The sequence below is a fragment of the Brachycentrus maculatus genome, unplaced genomic scaffold (assembly GCF_059751285.1).
Source record: "Brachycentrus maculatus isolate JH-2025_06_01 unplaced genomic scaffold, ASM5975128v1 h1tg000242l, whole genome shotgun sequence".
Classification (NCBI taxonomy): domain Eukaryota; kingdom Metazoa; phylum Arthropoda; class Insecta; order Trichoptera; family Brachycentridae; genus Brachycentrus; species Brachycentrus maculatus.
The window spans coordinates 221,109-246,347 of record NW_028280993.1 but is presented as its reverse complement, the minus strand read 5'-3'; the positions used below and the strand labels follow the sequence as shown (position 1 = coordinate 246,347).

General features: G+C 35.3%; 2 protein-coding genes across 2 annotated transcripts in view; one reads left to right on the top strand and one right to left on the bottom strand.

Moving 5' to 3' along the window:
* MTPAP (mitochondrial poly(A) polymerase) overlaps window positions 1-25,239 on the bottom strand; it is a 190,205-nt gene that overhangs the window by 110,790 nt on the left and 54,176 nt on the right. The window contains exon 2 of the mRNA XM_088265093.1: window positions 8,811-8,872. Within this exon, the coding sequence (XP_088121219.1) occupies window positions 8,811-8,872 (62 nt within the window). The remainder of the gene's footprint in view (window positions 1-8,810; window positions 8,873-25,239) is intronic.
* Window positions 14,111-20,903, top strand: LOC148306389 (uncharacterized). The gene is made up of 6 exons (XM_088265164.1): window positions 14,111-14,618; window positions 15,040-15,480; window positions 17,079-17,492; window positions 18,007-18,286; window positions 19,840-20,354; window positions 20,528-20,903. The coding sequence occupies exons 1-6, from the start codon at window positions 14,187-14,189 to the stop codon at window positions 20,795-20,797; spliced, it is 2,352 nt and encodes a 783-aa protein (XP_088121290.1). The 5' UTR covers window positions 14,111-14,186; the 3' UTR covers window positions 20,798-20,903.

Here is a 25,239-nt window from a genome sequence, read left to right as displayed (position 1 = left end):
AGAGAAGCACATGACGATATCGCCAAAGAACTATATGTTGCTGGCTAGAACCATGTGATGTCATAACAGTATAACACTATCACCACGACATCAATATTAAACCTTTCAGTGATATCATCAATGTAGAATAACATGGAGTCAACATAAAACCATGGAATGATGTCTAAGAATCATTTACAGACCCAAGCCATTTGTTCTTGTGGAAAGCGGTCAATTTGATAGTGATGTACGTAAAACATTCGATCATAAACATAGTGTAAATCAATACCATATTCACGATGGGTTAAAAAATTACTGTCATCATTTTTAATTATTTGGAACATATTCGAAATTAATCATTTCAGTAAAATAGCGGGATAAATTTCATCTGGACGTGCTTTCTCATATAATGATAAACCAATGCCGAAGTTTTTACCAGATTCATAAAGTAAATGGAATGGAAATCTTTCATTTAAATATTTTTTCTTCGTTCTTTTGTATGATGTAATTCAAATGTATTATTCAGATGGTTTTAAAGTGCAAAATTGACGATTATTTACTGATGTTAAAGAAATTTTCTTACTTTTTAATCCTGTATTTCAAGATTTGTGGTTATTGTATTAATGACATTATGATTTAGGTAGCCTTATTCTCATTTCATTATAAAGAAAAATAGAACTCGTAACTATTATTTCAATTATTTTTAACATTTTGACTGATTGTATAATAACTTTTGTATTTTTAAGAGTTTTGAATAGCCATATCGTGTTTTTTTTTCGTTCTGTTTCAACAACGTTTCCATTTTGACTGATACGTTTACTTTATCAGCCAATATTTTTTTAAGCAAAAAATAATATTGTAATAAAAATACTGTGTTCATACTATTTATTCCCTTCCTCTGTTATTAATATTTTATGCAATAGCACATAAAAGCAAACAAGAAACAAAATATTTCAGGAACAAAGATAATAGTGCGATAATAATGGCGAGGTCCCGAAACTTTCCAGTTTAAATTAGAAATGAGATGAATGAAGCCAAAAATTAAAAATATGTATCTCAAATTACAGATTTTATCAACATTGAACTACAATATGATGGTGCCTTATAAACAATCCAAATATATTTGGATATTAATTCAAAAATATACACCACAACCACTTAAAAAATGATTTTGCTGATCGATTAAGAATATAGCAATGAAAAAATGTATATATATTTTTTAAAATCATTTATCCGAAGAAGAAGACCACGTTTGGTACGTGTAGGCACTTTCTTCCTCGAACTACAGGATGTTCGCTAGTAACTTTTTCCGAGAACTTAGAACGAACTCTAATGCAACATGTGAAAAACCAGGACCTGGTCCATGTCTTCGAAAATCAACAGAGCCGAGAGCTATTAGTGGGACAAGGCTAAAAAGAAATGAAGAAGACTTTACTAAAAGTACTCAAGTGGTTTGACCAGCTTCATTCATTCACCATAATAAAATAAAAAATACGCATTTTAAAATCAATGGCACCAATTCATATAAGAAAACTAAACTATAAACCACACAAGTTGTGCTCAAAATTCTTTAATGTACACGTAAAATATATTTGAAGGAATACGGATGACGTTACTAAAGGCACTTTTGAAAGTACCAGGAATAATAGTAGGTACATTAAATTACCTAACAAGGGGAAAGGACAATAGCCTCATCGACTAGAGTACTCGAGGCTGCATACCCGTACTCGTATAAACTTGTGTAAGTCGGACAAGTGTATGAGCCCCAAATCCTTCAAGGTAAAATTGACTGTAACGAAATGCTATTTACATGCCTGAACCCCGTATAAACTCAGTAGTGTATGTATGGAATCACCTTTGCCCGACATCTATGACCTGAGAAGTTGATTACTGACATCAGCCAGCTTTGTGTAGCGGCTTGCCATTGTTACGTCTAGCAAGAAATAATTTAAATGAAAAAGAAACCAATTTGGTACATTTTATATTACAACAAATCCAAAATGTTAAAAGACTAGGATTTAAGAATTGCTAAAATTCTTGAAAATAAAAGTACTAAAGCCTACACCAGTTGACAGTTGGTCTACCGGTGACGCCTTTAGATACGGGCAATCGAATTAATGACAAAGAAGTCGCTACTTAATTCAGTTTTTGGATTCGATCACTTAAAGCCAATCGCATAATTTGGTCGCATATTGCGTACTCCTAGCTCCTAATATATTTGACATAAAAAACTTAAGCTGGAAAGAAATATGAACAGTAAAAAGGTAACATTTACCAATTAGTCACGACTCTAGTTGCCGTGCTCTTTCATTAAAAACAGGATTTCATGAAATGTCGGGTTTTAACATATGTAATTATATGCTGCAGCTGACAACATATAAAAATGTAAGTATACTACACATATTACAAATAATAAGGAATCCCAAAATAAGCAGAATGACTCATTTATCATACTCGCTGCGAATGCAGATAAACAATGTTTGAAATACATTGGCGGTATAGTTCTAAAACGGTGCGCAGGCGCATAAATTATACGTCATCGAAGTTATGTAAAAACTCGGTAGATGTCTCCCACGCCGCTGCGTGACCTACGCACAACCAGACCACGTCATATCACATGACAGTAAGTAAGCGAATAGTAGGCTATAGTAAACAAACAATTCGACCTCCAAGATGGATGCAATCCTAATTCCAGAATGACATCACGTACAAATTTTATCATTACCCGTCACAAAAAACTGGATCGTGACAGCATTTCAGTTTGCCTCGAGGCGTAACGTAACAAAATAGACTACTCCAGCCACACTCAACCGTTTTTTTCTTGAGCGAAATCATCACAGCGTATTTTCTTCAAAACATGAAATGGCGGGCGATTGGATGAAAAAAATCAGAAGAATTCGGCGCTACTTAGTCCACAAATTTGGCTGCGAATTCCCACTACTTATACATTCGTAATTTTCTGTCCGCCTGTGTAATGGTCAGCACGCTCGACTGCCGTACTGTAGGTTCCGGGTTCGATTCCCAGGAGAGGGATCAAATAAAAATAAGTGATTTTTTCACTCTAATATTTATTCAATATTACCCTAGACTGGTACCTAAAGCGGAGGGCTGATCACCCTTTCTTCGTGTGTTAACGATCAAGATAACACTTCGTTTGTATGAATGTTTTTGGGGTTTGAAGAATATATTTTAAAAATGAACATAAAAAAAACATTGACTAGAAATACAAAACCTAGAAGAATAAACGAATACTATTCCAATCGAGTAACAGAAAATCGCTTAAAAGAGTAAGATTTTTTCCAAATCATGCACATATTTATTTATTTGTTATTATTATTTTTAATAACCAAACGTCCAAGTGACGCTGAAATCTAGCTACGGCTTATGCAACACCGCTTATCATGACCCTACTCAGGTTTCAACTTTTTAAGTTTCATAGCCTATTCCTACTCGTGAGCGGATTTACTCACGAGTAAATCCACTCACGAGTAGGATTTTTAGTAGTAAATTTCTTTTTAGTGGATTTATTTTATTTATGTTTAAAGTTACTATAATTTCATGTAATTCATGAGTGAAAATTCTAGGCAAAACACTCGCAAGCACATGTTTATTTTAAGTAAATTCTTGTTCAGTTCGCGCGAACTGCGCATCCACGCCCGCTGGGGCCCGCCAACTGCTAGTTGGGTATAGCTGGACTAGTCCATTTAGTGAGGTAACAATGACAATGGAGGACGCTATTATTCAACTCGGCTAATAATGATAATGTCATTGTTCATTATCACAGTTCAGCCACATTCACGCAATAAGTAACGACGTACGATTCGTGGGTTATCTTCCAAGCCAAATTGGGTGTTTTACAAATCGAATTTGCCGTTTAACAAATCAAATTGGACGTTATATTGTATATTATAAAAAAGTTTAAAAGGATTTTAAAAAGATATATAAAAAGTAGTACTTATGATTCAAAGTAGTATTGAAAATCTTGTATGAAAACTTGAGTACACATCGCGCGCACAGACTGTGACAGCGCGCCGCCCAGGCTTGCCAATTTGACGACTAACGCACCCGCTAGTCTTAAGAATACCTAAAATATGTGGGCAGGTATTCACACTGACGGTGTATGTAGTACTTATATGAATATATTGTTTTAAATTCTATTTTTTTTAAATACAATTTAACGTCCAATTCGTTAAGTAAAACGTCCAATTTGATTTGTAAGGCGACCAAATTTATAAAATTAATTTCACAACATATTACATACACAATTCATACGTGTATGTTACGTAATTTCCATTTCCCATTTTGGGACATGGGATAAAGGCTAACAAGACTGAAACACAAATAAGAATGTTACAAAAAAATATTTAACAAAATATACAAACAAACACAGAGCGAAATATAAAACAATAAACATAAGATGAGAAGCATGTTTAAAAGAAACAAATGGGAAAAAATAACTAATCACTAACACAAATATCTTTCCATAAACTATTTTTTTAGTTGTTGTTGTTTGATTTGTAAGGCGTCCAATTTGGTTTGTAAAACTTCCAATTTTTAGTGAAAAATCTGTAGTATAATAGGATAGATGCTAGACTTATTAGACTCCTTTATGAATATGATGAAAAGGATCGTGATAGATAGAATAATGGAGTATACCCATAGACGTAGCAGTCATCACCAGAAACCAGATCATCTCGAGGACAAGTTCGTGACCGTGACTCAGGACTAGGTACACCTAACACTCGACCAATGAACAGGAAACTAAAAATAACCACGATGGACCGGTAGTGCTGGATTGTTTGAACACAAATCGAACCATATCGATTAAGTCTATTTTGTACTAATATATAGACAGACACATGCCATAACTTTCCGTTAGTGCTATATATAAAGATTACGTATATAGCACAAAATTCCATCCCGAAGATAATATTTCAAGTTCCGATATAGACATCTAAAAAGGAAATATTCAGCAAATTACAACTCACGACAATCGAACAACTACGCTAAAGGAATCCTTACGTATGCATTCCAAAATTACACATACGAGTATCACAGGAAACACCTCCCAGCTAAACGACATACAAATCGCCAACAACACACTACAGTATCTACTCAATGAATTAGGGCCACCCATTATTTTTTTGAATACTCTGAAATCTTTTGGATTATTATATTTATTTTACATAAATACTTTAAGTTTTCTATTGACATCTAATATCATGTATATTACCTTCAATAATATGTAAAATATACCTGGATTATTTAAGCCTTTACAAAATTTCAAACCCTTTTTCTGAAAAAGGTCCCTAATTAGCACAGGTAGACAGATAGTTGAAAGTTAAAAAAATAGTCCTATCTCATTTATTAGTGAAGTTTCTTGAGTTCTGGTTGTTGTTTTGTTCAGAGAGGTTATATAGTTATCGTGTCTTGTGAAAAAAACTTAATTTTTAATTTTAGTTCATGAAGTATAAATTTTTTTTGTAAACACAAGTGTTTTTTTTGAAAAGGACAAAATGGGAAAAAGTAAAGACATTTCTGAGGAAAAAAAGTCTAGTGTTATAGTGCTACTGAAATTAGGAATATTATCTAATAGAGAAATTTCAAAAAAAGAAAACGTTTCTCGTCAAACAGTGGACAGAATATCAAAATCAATAATAAATCAGTCACCCGCCACCAGCAATCGGCGAAAGAACTGTCGTAGGATTAGAAAAACAACACCGAGGACTGATCGAAAAATCGTTCAAAGTGCCTTAGAAAACCGTAGTGCATCAGCAAAAACATTAAAAATAAAATTGGAAGAAGAGGGTATAAATATATCGGTATCAACACTGAGGCGACGTCTTTACGAAGTAAATCTGAAATGCAGGCGCCCTGTAAAAGTACCAAAATTGACACCACGAATGAAAGCGGATCGATTAAAATGGGCCAGGCTACATTGAAATTACTCGGTAGATGATTGGAAAAAGGTATTAATTTAAATTCAATTTTCAACATATCATTTTAGTAAATAAACTTATATATTTGAATTAAAGTTAAATTTTCATTATTTTTCCGGTCATCTTTAGTGATGAGTGCCGGTTAGAAGCCGTGACAGAGAGCCGTCAATTCGTCAGGAGAACACCAATGGAACGTTACAATGAGGCCTGTGTGGTAAAAGTTATCAAACACCCCCCTGCAACAATGATATGGTCATGTATTATTAACAATTTACCTGGGCCGTTGTTTTTCGTGGAAGGAACAATGAACCAAAATTCCTATAAGCAGGTCCTCGAACGAATTTTATTGCCCTTCTACCATACACTCGACCCAACAGAAGGTCCATACACCTTCATGCAGGATGGGGCACCTTGCCACCGGGCTAAATCAATAATAAAAATTTTGTCTAACAAAAATCTGCCTTTGCTCCCCTGGCCTGGAAATTCTCCGGACCTTAATCCTATAGAAAACTTATGGAGCATGTTAAAAAATAAGGTATACTCATTTCCAAATCCGACAGTAGACTGTCTAAAAAAAAATATTCAAAAAATTTGGTCAGAAGACGAAGAAATAAAAAACATGATAAAACAGTGCATTTTAAGTATGCCAAAAAGAATTGAGGCAGTTATTTCTGCCAAAGGTGGAAATACTAAATACTAACTATATTTATATGAAAATATATGCATTATTTAAGCGTAATAAAGTGTTCATATGTAAATTAAATTCAATGTTGTTTTATTCAAGGTTTTCTCTGAGTTATTCCTGTTTAAATTGAGAAATTGCGTGAAATTCTGCATGGCCCTAATTCATTGAGTAGATACTGTACATATACGAAACATTCAAAAATATACTGCGTCCAAACAACGCAATGACCAATCTAAGAAACTTTAAATAGTATCTACGTAATTAAACTCTATGACCTATTACCATTATCCATAAATTCATTGTGTTAAAATATTTTATTTATTAATAAATATTAATAATATATTTTATTATAAGAGGTAGAAATCCGTTCCTCCAGAAAACACATCCTTTTGCAGTAATTCTTACGAAGTGTCTATGCTGTAAAGTGGATAAACCACGATAAAAAAGGAGCATAAATTTTTCAACAAAATATTTGTGGCACGGAAATATTAAATACGGATTACAGTCAAATGATCATTAAGGCATCTTCGTACATTGGTCCGGTAGAAACATCGCGATCTCTGGATATGTATTTACAACTAAGCTTAGCTTGATTGTGTCTGACTGTTATTTATTGATCTTCCATTGTATGGATTAGTCAGCAGTCGGAGATAACCGCATTTCTTTGTCCTGTTATTTCCAGGCTCTTTGTCCTGTCAATAATCCGATCTCTCGGCTCGTGGTTCCATCTACTCATCTAATAAATCGTGATACTTAATCATTTTTTTCTATTACATATTTGACTGTAAACTGTCTCGCTTCAAGACCGAGAGGCGGTGGACTTACGCTTTTAAACTCTCGACTTGATACCTGTATTCACGTATTAGGTATCTTTTGATCTATGGCGAAGATTTATAATTGATCACGATCTAAACATTTAATCTAGGATCTTCAAATGAAATATATCATTCATTACAAAGGTTGGCCCACATACTTTTTTAATAGTTAGATGAAAATTGTACATTGTAGATGATCTTATGAAACCATCATTAGTTTATTTGACCTGGAGTCATTGCGATTAAAGTGTTATTATCAGTAATTTTACCCCTTATTTCATTACAGATTTCAAATATCTTATTACCAATTGTCTCGTGGTTATTTCTTGCACGTATCTACAATTGATTTTAAAAATTAACCTATTAACGAATATTCTATAGAAAAATATATAATTAATAAAATTAAATATGTAATTTGCCCAGTTAAAATCATCCCCTTTTCTAGTAAATTACGGGCTTTCACTCTATCAAAAATCTTTCGTAAAGCGTGTTCAAGACATCAATTTGTTTTCTTTTTAAAACTGAAAACACCTATTTCTAGCTGAATATAAAATATTGTATACGTTTTTTCTCAAAAAAATGTTACCTGGCATGACCGTGACCGTCACGAATATATAATCTACATACCTACTACAATCTACCTATGCGTACCTTCTAACTCTCGCTTCTTCAAGGTTATTCTAAATTCTAAATCATTATATTTCAAATTAGAGTTTCGTGGTGTTCCACATTTACATCAAAACATAACGACGTGCCCAACATAGCTGTTACGGAATGAGTCAACGACCTTTCACGTTACGCAGCCGACAGTCGTAATCTAACCGACAGATTACAGCGAATTAGAAAGTTGTTCCTGTAACAAAATGAGCCATTTCAGACAATAGACAGACAGACGACAGCTTCAATTTCTCTTTTTAATACAAATATACTATTAAAACAATGATTAATGATAACATTTAGTTTGTTATAATTTAAGAATGATATTAATTAATCAGTATTAAACTATTTTGTGTGTCGACCCAATCGAGAATCGTGTGTGAGTGCGTGCTAGCAGGTTTCAGCTACACAAATGTGAAACCACTACACTACCAATGCAACCGCGACATATGAATAATATAATAGAATGAGTCGATAATAGAGACAATCAATTCCGACCGAATTCACTTACAGCGAAATCTCTATATTCGCCATTAAACCTTTCCTCTAAGGTTTTCTGACGAATACAGTAACATAACTAACTAAAAATCAATCAACTCGATCCTAGGACAAAAAATCGTCGCTCTCCTGACTAGCTGTCGTATCTGTGTTTGCGCAAATATTGATGGACAGCGTTTTTGTGTTTGTCGTTATTACATTTAATTTCTTCCGAAAAGTAAATTTTGTACCACTTACCTGTTTTTGGTTGGTTGGGAGATATTTCTTCTTAGTATTGAGCTCCTTAGTGTACGCACATTCTGCAATAAGTTAAATAAATAAATAAGTATTTAGCCAAATTACCTCCATTATTTCAGCTTCTTCGTTATAAAGATCTAGTATACTTATATTGAGAGTTTCGTACGATTCATTGGAATATTTTTTAAACATCAATATAAACCGAATTTCAGATGTACGAATATAGATAATCTACCGTATTTTTAAACACGATACCAGTTTCGTCAGTAAGGTTCATGTGATGCCAAATTGTGTTGCATTAGTGATGCATTTGATGTTTATGGTAATTCGGTAAGTGATACACGAGTATGATTGATATCGACCTTGAATTATAATGCCCCTTTTATACGAAATTCAATACATTATTCGACCGTTGCGAATAATACCAATTTCGGCACGTGTAATGAAATATCCATATACATTAAATGAAGGGGTTTAAATTCTAAAACGTAATTTAAAATGGTAGGTAGATTTATTACTTCATTCAGTTCAGGAATAGAATGAGTACTACCCGTTAGTAGCGCAATGTATGTTTAATATAAAATCTATCTAAAGTACCTCAGATCGTAGAGGACATGTGGAAAAATTGGTCCATCATTATGATCCATCGATCTAAACTGGAATCATTGCAACAGTTGAAATAAATCTACTTTCTTCTTCGCTTTTATGCTTTTCTTACTTTTTGTCTTTTTTCTAAAACTGGTGTATTTTTTTTTACCGATGCGTCTTTCTGGCCCGTTCTTCCTCAAAGATCAATGTATACTTTCTTCTGAAGGGATTTGTTCGGTCCTTGGGTTGACTGTTGGTTTCAGCCATCTTCTGATGGGACTCCTTGTTCACACATACACATTTCCGGTCAAATTTCCAAGCCAGGACAGTTAGTTACATTGTGCCAATGCCATCCATGTCTTCCTTTCGTTATGTCTCTGAGCATTGGCTGAAATACTTCTAAACCCGTAGAACGAGTGTTAGACCTACCATCTTTCGACATTTTGCTATGATCAGCAATTCCTTAGTAGATATTGGAGCATGTAGCCCTCCAGGATCGATGCATAGAGTACGTTATTTGCCCGAGTATTTTAATTCATTGCGAAGTATGTGGGTCTAGCTTGGAGTGTGGGCGAATGCACGAGTATTGGCATGAGTCACCAATTGAACAACAAAGCGTCATTCTTGCTTGCCTTTTCCGGATGGTGAACCTGTTCTGTGTGTCGTACCGTCCCTGACCCCCGCGATGCCTGTACCAGCCTGTAGTACGCCTATAATGAGCTAAGCAGTATTATTGTTACAACCTACGCCTACGGTAAATTCAATAACATTGCACAGTGATTCGTTTCGATTTATCTTGGTTCTTCTTGACACTCAAATGACTCATCATCGAGCAAAAAAGTGGAGGGTGGAGCGAGAAACCGCAATCTTGACATTTGAAAGAGCTGCGTTCTTTGCTAATAGTGTTTTATATTCATTTGCATTCCAAGTAGATATTTAAACGATCTCCAATTTTATAAAAACAAAATTCAAATAGCAATCTAAACAGTTCTTTACATCAATACGCCAAAAAAATCATTAAAAACAAAGAAAAAATGTCGCCCTGCCTGGTAGGAGATTTGTATTACATCATATATTCAATATTTTTTCCTCGTTAGTGACGACTCCTCTCATTGGATGTACAAGTACAAGTACTCTGAGATATAGGTAGGTACTAATTGTCGAATAATAATTACTTGATTTAAATGAGAATATTTTCAACATATCATTAAATCGTCACACCGTTCAAGTAAATCTACTTTGAGAGTATTCCACCTAGTAGTACACCTAACAATGGCCTAACACACTCGGCCTAACTTTGTACTCGTCTTCGCGTCTATCTACACACCGTGACGCATAATTAGATGGTTTCGTGAGCGTTCCGAAGTAATTAGTAAAAAAATCCCACAATCTAAATCTGCATCTGTAAATTATCACGAACATAATGGCGTCAAAGAAAAGCTCCCATAAGCCAACATCACATGCCGGCAGCGACCATGACCTTCCCGCGCTCGAGACGCGAGACGCGAGACGCAACACGATCGACTCATATTATTCACCAAACAAAAAAGAAAAAGATGAGTGACGGGAAGTAAAACAAAATGAAACAATGCAGCAGACATTTTGAATAAGAACAATGGGTGTTTACGTCGCGCCGCGGCGGTATGTACCAGAACGGAACAGCGTGGCCTGAGAAACAACCCAACTCGAATACACTCGTTCATCCACCAGTAACATTTGACTGTCAGTTAATTATACCAAGATTAACTGGTCCCTTACTTGGTTTTCGATTAAACCGCGCTTTAGGCTGACAAAAATTCAATTCAGTTCCAGAATTCAGTTCTTGCATTCTTGCATTGTTATTTTTGTGTTGACGAAATTTCAATTGGGTTTTTTTTAGGATTGTATCGTTAAATAGTACATAACGGTAGACTATAGCAAGACGCTTAAAATAGTTTCGTGTGAAATTGAAGAAAAACAACCAAAATTACGATATATACGAGTATATTTCCAGAAAATTTAAAGCAGTGACAATTCGTTGTTCCATTGCAAGAATAAAACACAAGCCGTGTTTGAGATATTGAAGTTTGAAGGTTAATATTATCAAGTTATGATTATGATAATTATGAAAATTATGAAAATTATATACTTATCAAAATCTGATTACTTCACACATATTAAATATTGTTGCAATAACTTGATGTCGTTGACCTGCGTGGATTGAAATATGTACGCCCAAAACGGATATGCCAGAAATGAAGACAAGTCTATTTTTATAACTGGTTTTTCGAGAAAAATTACGATGTTTATGTTGGTGAACTGAATTTTATTTATTGATTTTTCAATATTGTTTAAAACAATTGAATACTGTGCCAAATATTATATATCAATTCGATATATTTTTTATATAATAACATATGTAGAGCGCACATTGACAACGTTGCGGACCACACTCGACGATTTGATTCTTTTTGGTCCTTTCTCTCACGATCCGTCACTGGCGGTGACTGAGCACGCATTGGATTGAAACGAGTTGTACCAATTACCGAATCCGCAGTCTGCCGCTCGAGAAACCGGTCGTCCTTGGATCCGCGATCACGACTCACGACTGATACGACGGACTCTGCAAATATTGCCAATCCGAGAGTGTGGAGTGGAATCGGACGTCATTAGGCCTACTTAGGAGCGCATATCTCGATACCCGAGCGTAAGAGAGAATGCCAATATAAACATGTACCTCGTACATCTTAATTAAACAGAAGAGTCATATGTACTTTTAAGGAGGATTACGCAGAGTCTTATGTCACTTTTGAGCTCAATATCTAAAAAAAAAGTTCCTATTATATGCACTTCTTCTTTTTATAGATCCTCAGGATCTGTCTGCCACCTCCTGTCGCTCTTGGGAGGTTGACTGCCAGCTATCTCTCCACCTTTGTGGAGGTCTGCCTGGGGGTATACGTTCTTCAGAGTTTCCTTGAAGGGCGATACGTGGAAGTCTGTCTTTATGTACACAATGATCAAATTTAATTCTGTTTTCGTAGCATGAATGAAGTTTTGGTATGAACGTATGTATCTTTATTGAAATGAGTATTATTTTATTATTTTCTTTGACTTCTATCGCCACCCATCTGGTGTAAAGGGCACTACGCAATATGAACTCGATCATCAATAACATAAAGGTTATGCGATCAGTACTGCATGCCAGTCATATGGATGTGGGTGAAGAATACGTTCAATGGAATACAGATGCCGTGAAGTAGTTTAGGTTGAAGGATATTACAGCTATACGGGAAAGTAAATTTGGGAGAAATGGCAGTATTGACAAAGGTATGTATACCTATATTCGTAAGAACTTGTGTGATAACTGTGTATGTGAGAACTGTTTGCAAGCCACTGGGATTTGGAGTTTTTCAAGAGTCAAGTATCTTTGCTAACTTGCACATTTTCCTCAGAGATGTCGCCCATTTAGTTTATTCTGATAAATGCATAAAGTGACTGTCAATCGTGGGTAAATGTTGAACACATCATATTAAATGATCGCTTAAACCAGCCAACGCTAGCTCGTAAGTCCTGTAAATACAAAGAATCCCATATTACCATCTCGAAGTGTTGTGTGTCCGCCTCCCTAGTGTAATGGCCAGTACACTCGGCTGCAGTACTGGAGGTCCCGGGTTCGATTCCCAGGGGGGGGTCAAATAAATATAAGTGATTTTTCGCAGTTTTGTAATATTTATTCAATATTACTACCCTGAACTAGTACCTGAAGCGGAGGGCTGATCACATTTCCTTCATGTGTTAACAATCAAGATACCACTGCGATGATGCAGTGCCCTATGCACCATCGGTTGCCCATAGGGTTGAAAAAATATCTGCGTTGAGATATCAATAAAAACCTTGATAAAAGTTACAATGTTAGTCGGCTCCGTAGTCTGATTGCCTATCTTGGACTAACAATACATCTCACGTATGTGTTATCAGGATTATGATAACAATGCATCACGTGATGCAGTGGCCCATGTACCACTGGATGCGGAGAAGAGACGAAGAATAAAGATGGCCGTCAGCCTGATGCTTGCTTCGTATCAAGTTACAATTGACATTGTCATGTCATGCATCAGCGTATTGTGTGACACCCACGATTAGCAGTATCAGTAGCTGGTCATCGGTCACATCTACCACCCCGCACGTCGCGTGTCGCGCGCAACACGCGGCGGATAGCGTGTCACACGCCACATGCCGTGAGAAATCGCTCACTGCTCATTCCATTACTCAGAATGCTCCCAGAAGGTATCCAAACTCTATACTTGGCACTCTAAACTGCCAAACTCACATGAAACGCAAAAAGCGATAATTTCAGACGAATTAACTAATACACAAAGAGCGCTTCGATCAACTACAATTATTAAAGAATGGGTGAAGTGACGTGCCTTTGGTGTTGCGAGTGGTGTTTCATGGCGTGGAATGTAATTTTTCCCCCTTAAATCCAATCACGAAATTCCCTACCTGGTTAGGTAGGGTAACAATTATGTCCTGTTGACCCGTCAGCAGCAATTGACACTCAGTGTCAAGTGCTGCTTATGGGAATTTTTGAAAATTTTGGTAAATTATTTGGTAATTTTGGTAAGGATTTAATAGATACGAAGTATCTAACTGCGAACGAAATCCGCCGCGTTTCGCTTTCCGCGCGCCTCGCCGCAAGTCCTAATCTGGCGCGCCAATCGCGCAGTTTATTCAGTACCAAATTACAATCCGGCGGGGAAGGTGCGTCGCTTCATTCCTCGCGGGACGGCCGCCATATTGCAAAACAAAATGGACACGCGCTACCTGGGAAAGGAATTCCTCACAAAATTCATCAAAATATACCAATCTAACCCTTGTTTATGGAACACAAAATCTACAGACTACTCAAACCGGGCGGCAAAAGACGTTGCGTTTGCCGCTTTGTTGAAGCATTGTAAAACTGAATTTCCGAGCGCTAATCGAGATTTCGTTGTGAAGAAAATTCAAAGTGTTCGCGGGACTTATAGGAAGGAATACAAGAAGAAGAAGTCGACCAAAGGCCATGTATCGAAGCTGTGGTACTTTGATCTATTGTCGTTTTTACACGAGCAAGATGGAAAGGATAAAGAAATAAATGAAGATGAAGATCACACGGCTGAAGTAAATATGTCGGATGATGCTAATAGCCCTAGTGACGGTGAAGAAGATGACATGAGTATTGATGATCCTTCAATAAAAGTGGTTAGTATTTTTTTATTAATTTTTTTAAAATATTTAAATAGCTAGTTACTCTTATAGGTTTTTTTTATAAAAGCGGTTGACGATTATTTTTAACATAATGAAAAAACTTTCAAAAGGGCAACCCTGTTTCATATGTCACTCGTCTTCGATTGTCATTGTGGCATAAATTTTCGTAATGTTCAGCAAAGTATCGCGTGCATTTTCAGAAAGTAAAGCCATGTTATTTCAAGTCTGAGAGTGAAATAATATATTAGCCACAAATCGAAAAATCTTGAGTAAACTAATACGATACAGGGAGTGAGGATTGGCCCAAACTCTTTATCGGGATTTTTGTCACTACGTCAAATATTAACGGGATTTCAGAATACGGGTGGTTAATTTTATTTAATTTTTGTTTATTTTCCAAATTACGTTTTTTTAGGAATACCTCGAAAGTGAATGTGAAGAAATCGAGATACATAGAGAGATGCAAAATTTAGATGAAGACTTCGTATTACAAGTCCTCAAGTTATACAAAAAATACCCCTGCTTATGGAATTATAAACACGAGGATTTCAATAAAAAGGCCGTAAAAAGAAAAGCGTATGGCGACATATCAGAAGTATGTAAGCAGACTTTTCCTTACGCCAATCGATATTTCGTGGTGTCTAAACTGCAATTCATGCGCTCGTGGTACAAAAGGCTGTCAGCCAAGGTAAAAGGCTATATTCCCACGAACCAAGAATATCCAACAGGATACTGGTTCTACAACCATCTCAAGTTTCTAGAGGATGGAAAGGAAGAAGCTCCCGAAATTCAATTAGAAGAAGTGGCTGTACCTGCAACAGAAAACAATGAAGATGAAGAACTTGATGTCACAGAAGTAAGTTGAAAATGCTTAAGATGAACTCATTTTTTAAATTCAGGTGGGATAACGGTGAATCACATGCGTTATTAGATTAAATCATGCGTTATGAAAAGTGCTATGATAGTGGTGTTTATTATTGTTTGCACGCTAGTGACTTAAGATAAAAGTGGTGCACACCTAAAGTGACCATACGTTCCATTTTGAACGGGACCGTCCCGTTGTCCCCAAGTAAAGTCGGGACGTCGAAAAGTCCCGTTTTCAAATAAATATAATATTTAAGTTGCAGTTATAAGTCGTGGACGAAAGAAAAAACACAATTACAAGTCGGTGTACTTAAAGCGATTTTGTTAGTTGAGATAATTTTTTTAAAATCCTGCGAATAATTCCATTCTTATTTAAAAGCAAACCCACTTATACTTAAGAAAAAAATTTCATCAGAAAAATATAAAACAATTTTTTTTTCATATTTATATTACTTATTCCTCTTATTTTCTTTATCAACATTCCTTTTCTTTTATTAACACACTATCTGTGGGAAGGGTAATTTTACCGTTTCACTTGACTGGTGGTGTTCGGCGGGAAGGGTAATTTTACCTTTTCACTCGACTCGTCGTAAATTGCGTTTAAGTTATTTTTACGCATGACTTTTGCGGCATCTTTTGATCTCATATCGATGTATACAGTATGGTTAAATGTTATCACTTCTTTTCAGAGATGTTTATCTCTATTATGAGCGCGAATCCGCACGCAGATAGTGTGTTAATACATAAAAACTATGGGAAATATACGGTTTCTTGAATACACACACTATTACGTAAAAATTGATAGATGTCACTTTATTTTATTTATTGTTTCGGCATTAACTTATTAAGTTATTATACAGACCTGAATGATGGAAGTTTAACTTCTGAAACATGTAGTCTATAATAAAACTCAAGTGGTAAAAAACGAAGTGTTTTCTTTAATCATTGATAGATGTCACGTTTTAAGGGCAAAAATAAATAGTCAGTTTAGGTATGCATTTATTTATTTTTGTCCTCAAAACGGAAAATTTACCAAATTTTATGTAATAGTGTCATAGTTTTTGTGTATTAATAAAAAGAAAAGGTAAGTTTATAAAGAAAATAAGAGGAATAAATAATGTAAATATGAAAAAATTATGTTGTTTTATATTTTTCTGATACGAGACAGGCTATCTAAAAACGGTACGGTCCCGTTTGAAACGGGACGTATGGTCACTTTGTCTATATACCATCTGGGTGCAAAAAATGCATATAAGTCTTTTCAAAGGCCAACATGCACTAAGGTGTCTAATTTATTTATTGATTTGGCGTTTAATTCTCCATTAGAACTCCATTTTAATTAATGGATTAATTTTTAAATCAAACACAGTTTTTTTGAGTCTACTAAGTTGTATTTTATTAAAAACACATAAAAATTAATTTTGTGACAATTATTTCGCCTATTAATAATTAATAAAATACAATTAAGTAAACTCAAAAAATCTGCGTTAGATTTAAAAATGAATTCATAAAAAGGGTGTCTAATATTCAGATTTTGTTCTCGAAGTTCGAATGTGACTAGATTGAATTTAATTATTTATTTTTTTACAGAAAACTACTGAGAAGTTTCCGAAATTCATGGACAAAAAGCTTCTCGTTAAGTTTATCAAGTTATACAAATCTTTTCCATGCCTATGGCAAGTCAAAAATAAGTATTACTTCAATAAAACTGTCAAAAGAAAGGCGTACAATGCCCTCGTTGACTTGTTGAAGCCGACTTTCCCTCAAGCTGATAAAAATTTCGTGTTAAAGAAAATTCAGAATCTTCGCGGAGTTTTCAGGAAGGAATGCCGAGTTGTGAAAAGAATGGAGGAAAACAATGAACCGTACACGCCAGTCCCTTGGTACTTCAAGCACTTCTTATTCCTGAACGAAGAGCCCGACGATGAAAACGAAGAATACCTTTATTACGAAGCTTTGGACGAAGATCTAGTTGACAATAGTGAAGGCGCTCAAATCAAAACGGTGAGTGCTTTTTTGGATTCGTTGTTATTTCACAATATTTTTAATATGTTCAACATTTTATTCACATATGCTGGATTCACTCCACTAGTAAATTACCGGCGCTCAACACGTATGTGTCAACGACCAAAAACGAAAGTAGATTTTACCTGGATGACAATAGGATACAGAAGATGAACGGTCTAACATATTTTTTGTGTGGAGTTTTCGTTACAAGGTCAAATATTAATAGCCTTTGTGAATACGGATAATAATCATAATAATTGTGTTTGTTTGTTACAACTGATTGCGGAACACTGTTTCTTTTAGTATATTTTTCTACCGTTCCCGCTCTATGCACCATACTTTTTAAACACTAACTCAAATCTATCTTACTGTTTTGTGCTTTCACTATTTACACCTTTTACACCATTTTTCACCATCTTACATCCGTTTTTTTTAATTTTATAAATCTTATTATATTGTAACTTAACTCTTGGTCAAACTTCATATAATTCTGTTTTTTTTTTATTTCCAGGAGGCATTAAGTATTTCTTCGTCTGATAGTCACGTCTCCAAGAGAAGAGGGGACGATTCCATAGATGCAAGTTCCAGTGCTGCAAAGATTGCTCGGATTTCGACTGATCCAAATAAAGAAAGCAGATTGGGCACTGAATTGGATGCAGTCGGAGTATCCATAGCCAAAAAATTGCAACGAATGGATCGCATACAGGCCACTCTAGCAGAGGCGTTAATTCATAATGTGATGAAGAGAGGTCTATTGGGATACCTATCGCCGACGACCATCATCAATGAAGAATAAAAAAATAATAAGATGTCTAAACAAAGACTTATTTATTTACTAGACTTATACAAAGACTTAATAATTTTTTTATGCGTACGGAATATGGAAGTCTGAGGTTACAACCTGGCTGTTACTACACTTAAACACGATGTTATCTACTGTTACCATTCTGACCGGTTTTTTAAATTTTTTTTTAAATAAATAAGTGTATTTTTATTAAATCATTGACTAGTTATTTCCATATCCTTGATGACTTTAAATTTAAATTATTACAAGGCTAATTCACATAGTTAATCCTCACCAGAGGACGAGGTTGAGGGGTGATCAGGGTTAAAATTGGATAGAGAGTTATACAACCCATCTTAGTTGAACTCATGCCTACTTTTCTACTAAATTACCGTCACTGCTGCAGTAGATTCTACTTAGTCCAAAAATGCAAAAAAACGTACTACAAAAAAATGTCCCTTACTGTTTTTTAAGTCTGGACAGCCGTGTATCTCTTACGTTTAACGAAATTCACAACAGCAATAAATAGGAAATTGGAATTTATCTATCGTTTTGCATTTTTTCTATGCTTTGTACATTTCCATAAATTATATCGTTTTACTCTTTGAAAATGTCAAACACACGTGATACCTATGCTAAACATACGTGATACTTGTGCTAAACATACTTGATACTTTGCTAAACATTGTGAACATTTATGGCAGTGACTGTTGGAAAACGAGTATAAAAGCATAAACAGAGATGCGTTTTTTTTACTGTTTTTCGTTGTTATATAATACCGTTTTTAAATAGGTAACCTAACCTAACTGCAAAGCATGCGGTCGGTGGTCATATTTTTTTCATTAATGGTTTAATAGTAGCTCTATTTTAGATCCAGTTTTGTTGGGTATGGGAGGGGAAAGGGGAAGGAAAGAATGCGGAGGAAGTAACTGTATCTCTATTGAGTGTTCAGGTAGGGAACCGAATAGAATGTACATGTGTAGGGTGAGGAAGAAGGGTAGAAACAGCTGTTGTGAAGGTTATTCATTCAGAACCGGCTCAAAAACAGACAATAATAAAGTAAGGAAATAGGGCAATATGTACCTACACGTTACACGTGGTGTACCATAACTACATATCAAATCAAAATTCGTGTTTTTTTTGCAGATAGGACACAGATTTTCTTAAATAGATATATGAAATTTCATATCTAATTGCGAATGTTTCTAAATGTGTCTAAAACTGACATTTTTAGTGGAAAATGACGAAACAAAGCATTTAACGCTTCTTGCAATAAAATGTCACATAGTAAATACGTTTCAAAACCGGTTTTACTCGATGTCAATTGTAAAAATAAATATAAAAAACACTACGCAAGGTCATGCTATTTAATTATTATTATTCACGTACATTCTAATCCAGGTACCTACCAACTTATCTTATCTATTAAATCAATATTATATTTGTATCTATAATGAAAAGTATAGTATGATAGTATTATTTGTATACACTTATTTCCCTAAGCGTTCATTATTTCGTTCAGGTAGTTGATAGAATGAGCGTCCGTATATATCGCGGTAGGAACCGATTTCGTCTACTGCGGTTTTGGAACGCGCCGCTTTAGGCAGAGCGCTCGGACCCGCGTTCGCCTGTATTCGGCAACACTCGGCAACGCTCGGCATTCGAGAGCTGGCGCTTGCCGCTCGAAGTGCGCCGCGTTCCCGTGCCGTGCCGTTCCAAGCAAAATGGACGTCCGCTTCTTGGATAAGGAATTCTTGACTGGATTCATCAAGTTATACGAAAAGTCCCCTTGCCTTTGGAAAGTCCAATCCAAGGAATATAGAAACAAACAGCTGAAGGCAGAAGCGTACGAGAATTTGGTGAAATATTCCAAAACTAAATATCGCGGGGCTACTCACGAATGGGTTGTGAAAAAAATTCAAAGCATCCGCGGGGCGCACAGGAAAGAATATCATAGAATGAACAGCGACCCTAATCACATCCCTTCTCTTTGGTATTTTGAACTTTTTTCATTTTTATATAATGATCCGAAAAATAATGGAACTTTTGGAGAAAATACAGACTACCATCACCAGGTTAGTAATTAGTATTACAGTATAGAGTAGATACCTTTAACTTCACTTCTGGTAGGTAGTCGATTACAGTGGATGGATAACATTTCTTTTGAACTTTTGACATTTTTAAACCAGTTTACATCCGTTTTATCCTGATAATACTCCCCGAAGTTATTCATTTATTTTATTTACAGGGTTTTGGTCCTAGAATATCGAAAACTGAAAGTTTGTCAGACAGGCAAAGAAGTCACCTGACGCCTGCAGAAGCCAAGAGGCTGCTCGAGATGGAGGAATACGAGGCCGTCGGGGTCGCCATCGCCAAGAAACTGAGAAGAATGGAACCGAGTCAGGCAATTCTCGCAGAATCCCTCATCCACACCATATTGAGAAAGGGTCTACTCGAGAAAATAACTATTGAAACGGACGTAGAAGAGATTGACGCGTACGATGATGATGAGTTCTGAGACCAAGTCTGATATAAACCGATGTTCCTCAGAGACTGAGTTGATTCATTTGGATGTTATCGCGTTTTTGTAATAATGTAATAATAATAAAATAAACTGCTGTGACAATCGATACTTTTTTTTATTAAAATCTGTAAATAATCTTTAAACTTGCAATATACAATGCTTAGAAGAACTTCAATGTGGGAAGTGCGCTATGTCGGGGTGGGAATTGACAGGAATGACATGTTTAACAACTACTTTCGACGGCTATGCTACGATCTTCTTCTTGTATTTTTTTACACACTCGTGTAAATAAAAAAATATATACACACCCGTGATGATGCAGCACATCCTTAACTTATTAAAATGCTGTAGGTATGTTTTTTTTTCAATTGAATCTTATAGTCTTCATACTATCAATATCAATGTTAAAAAAATATACGTATAGTACGTAAAATAAATGTAAATTAATAGTTGTACGTTAACGGAATTCAATTCACAGTAATATATTTTTTATATATTGTATGTAATATTACTTTATTCATCATTTGTAATTTACTTAGAGTTCTCTTAGAGAACTCTTAAGAGTTTGGTGAAAAATATGTAAATACTTCTTTTTAATGCCTAAAAAACACGACAAACAAACACCAATCGATAATAGTGAGGCACCTTTTTGCAACACTTTTTGTCGTAATGACGCAGGAATTTTGAAGTAATTATGCTTATTGTAGAGAATTAATTCATTTGTTCAGTTTTTTTATAAAACTCTTTTGACGAATCCATTTTTAATGAAGGTTGTTGTCATGTCAGATATGTTTATTACTTTATAGCAGCTATCATATGATTACGCGTTTATTACGTGTTTTGTATGATTTTCGTAATTTTTGTTTGTAATTGTTCAAAAATGGGCATTCAGTTGTTTCGTTTAGGATTGTTCCGCGTACAAGCTTTATGAATAATTTCTCGGTATAATATATGTACTAATCGGTGTCGCTCAGAGGAAGTGGTTAGTGCAGTCACTTCACACGTGGTTATTCAGACCAACACAATGGCCTTCCAACAATAAAAATATTAAATTCCTTTTAGTTTCAACAAATGTGGGAAACTTCACACGAAACGAAAGAGATTCCAGATAGAATATAATAATAGAACAGTAGTCATTATATATCCCCAAAATTAATTACATATATGGACGTATTCACAATCGCATTAAAAAGTTAACATTTTGTTAAAAATATTTTAACTGTATTATAGTTGAGATAGTATAGTATGAAATACAATTCCAGTATGTATTATATTAATTTGACATCAAAATTTCACCCCAGTAAACTTGACAGTTCTTGAAATGGCACTTATTACCATGTTACCGACATTTTACCAGTACCTACCTACCAGTGTTCGACTGTTTGCCGGCGCACAGGTTCATTTTAAAATATATACATATTTTTGTTTCTTGAGCGATGACTGAAAGAATCATAAAAAATTGGCCAAGAAACAAAAAATGATAAATTAATGCTTAATACAATACTATGATCAAAACAATAATTGAGGTTTAATCGTATTTTCTCTATACGAAAGCCATAACCTTCCTCTTTGACTGATAAGATAAACTTTAATAAATAAAAATGCAGCCATGCGTTAAGTAATTAAATGAACTTGTAGAGAAGCTAATACAGCAAAGACAATACGTGGATATTTGCAAAGGTAAGTGTATTGAAAATGTATTGAAAATCTAGTTAAACCCAACTAAGACGCCTGCGTTTGGTTTCGATTCGGTTTTTTTGACGCATGGGTTTCAAGCGTCGGTAATTTATTTACCAGAGAACATTTTGGTTTTCACTCATAATACCAAAGTACCTATATCACGTCACCTGAAGCGATGGGACGCTTCCACGAAAGTCCGTTATTTATTCGTATTTGATTTAGCGTGTCCGATCACGTCCGAGATACCCTCGCGTGGCTTCTGACGCTACTTCGGACAAATTCCTAGTGTCTCCTTCATACTGTTCTTGTAACCGATCCATTGACGTCACGAGTATTTTTATACCCATATCTCGCGTTCTAGGTCTTGGGCACACGCAGGGCGCACGAAAAGGTCATACGACCATGAAATTATAAAATACCCTTTCACGAAACCCGAAACCTACTTTACGCGATATTAAATTAGCATCAGCCGATGGATTTTAGCATTCGCAATCACGCCACTTCCCCGAAAAGAAGCGAAAACCCTCCCCTGTTTGACTTTTCAACAGAATTTGTTATTTGTTTCTACGTGCGAGGACACGTATGAAAATCTCAGTACATAATATTTATTTCCTTCCGATTTATATAGTATAAGAAATTGAAACTTGATTACTTAATGCAAAAATAAACTTTTCGAATCATTTTTATTCCCTTTGTCTTGTGGATAAAGTAACGCATTAAAATCTTCATGAATGAGAATGTAGCAGAATTTTTGGGAACATCGATGATATTCAATATTTTTTTAAATGATAACTTCGTTTTATTGCGAAGAACAATGGACAAAGTGACCGCTCAACTGGTGGTCTAAAGCTGCCGGAACACTGTCAAAGTTCTTGATGGATGATATTCCAAGTGTGGCAGAATACACATGGTAGCTACAACGCCAGAACATGAACCGATAGATGGCCATGGCGGAGACCTACGTCCACCAGCGGATGACGAAGAAAATGGTTGAAACGCATAAGTAATTGATATCAAGATCTGTACTCTTCTGACCTCTTCTAAAGCTGGCGTAATATTATGCATGCTAGGAGTCGTTACGCGTCATAAAACTAAGGCTGAATCACATCATTATGAAATCCACTCTGTTTCTTCTTTTAGGAAGTTCATTGTAGGGAATCTCTCACGGTAGCAGGCTACAGGTAGCAGACAATTCAATGTTTTCTGCTGATAAATGACTTGGTAAGTGGCATCTTCTCTACCGTGGAAATAATGTGGCAGGGTGAATAATTTACGAGTTCTCCGAACAAAAGGATACGTTCAACTAACAGGCAGTATTCAATGGTCATTTTTATCTTCTGCATGCCTCGAACAAATTTGTATTCTTGGCGTAGTGCTTTGTTGCGAGTATACGAGCTTGTTTGTTGGACCGTGGCAATGGGTCAGGAATACCTAGGTGAACAAGTCTACAGTTAGCTTAGGTACTATGAATCGCGCGCTTCAACCTTCAGCATAAATCCTGTAAAATCACTCGCATTACTTCAATATGGTTTTTAAAATTCTTTAGAGGAAAATAGGAGTAATCAAAATGCTAAAAAATGTAATTTTCCAAAAAGTTAAGAGTGAACTATTATTTATTTGATGACAGGTAACGGCTGTTATCGCGTTACTTGTGAGACTGTGCAGTCAAAAGTGGAAACAGCTGAAGCAAAATTATATGAAGCTGATTATAAAAAGTCTTGGTGAGAAGCCACCCTTAGAAAATACTGAAAAATCTTACAGAGACAGAGTTCGTAAGTATTTGTATAAAAAAAGCATTCAACTTGTGGTGCCCTTTTTCTTTGAACGACCTCGACCTCCTCAAAGGCCGATAGTGATATTACGAACTAGATAAATATAAATATTAATAAATCAAAAATAAATCTTCCACCATTTACTTGTGTCGGTATTCCAACGAACATAATGAAGAATAAAGTATGTGGTTTGTGGCTAGGCGCGAGGCGCGAGGCGCGAGGCACTTTCCCGAGCTAGATTTTGCGAATACTATTACCCCAAATATTCAATAGCATCGAGGTCTCGCGTGATATCATTTTACGGAGTGGAGTAATAAAATAAAAAGAAATAAAGTGGAACGCTTTTACGGTGACGTCACATAATAAGGCGAACCTTAAACTAAAAATTGGGTAGCCATTTGCACGCGAACTTTGTATTATTCGGGTGATTTTGGTCGATGACAAATTATAATTGTTATTTATTGTTTCCATGTTAAAGTGGCACATAGTCTCGGTAAGTTGTGGCTTTCTAAAATTACATAACATTTTATGTTGTCGTCGTCTGCCACCGGAGTCATAAAAGTCATGCGAGGTCCGCGTTGCTGTGTGGATGCAGGACTCGGGCACTGCTCACTTCAAAGATGATTTAAGATTCAGGCATTGTTAATGCGATTTTGCCTTTAAATACTCCAAAATACTAAGCAAAATTTACGAACCATGTTCACCTTAAACAAAAATCCATACAAAAAAGAGAGCCGATTAATTTTTTTTTTTAGATTTCTGACCAATATCAAATGAAATATTTCGTTTTACTGTCTGAAAATGTCGAATATACGCGACACTTGCGCTAAAAATTGCGAAAAATTATCGCACAATGTTAGACAGATGACGAGTGACGTAACAGGATGCCGTTTTTTCATTATTTTGTTCGTGTTAAAAATTAACTGTTAATCACTTTTATATATTAGAATAGACAAATAAGTAAAACGGTTAAAGTAAAGTAAA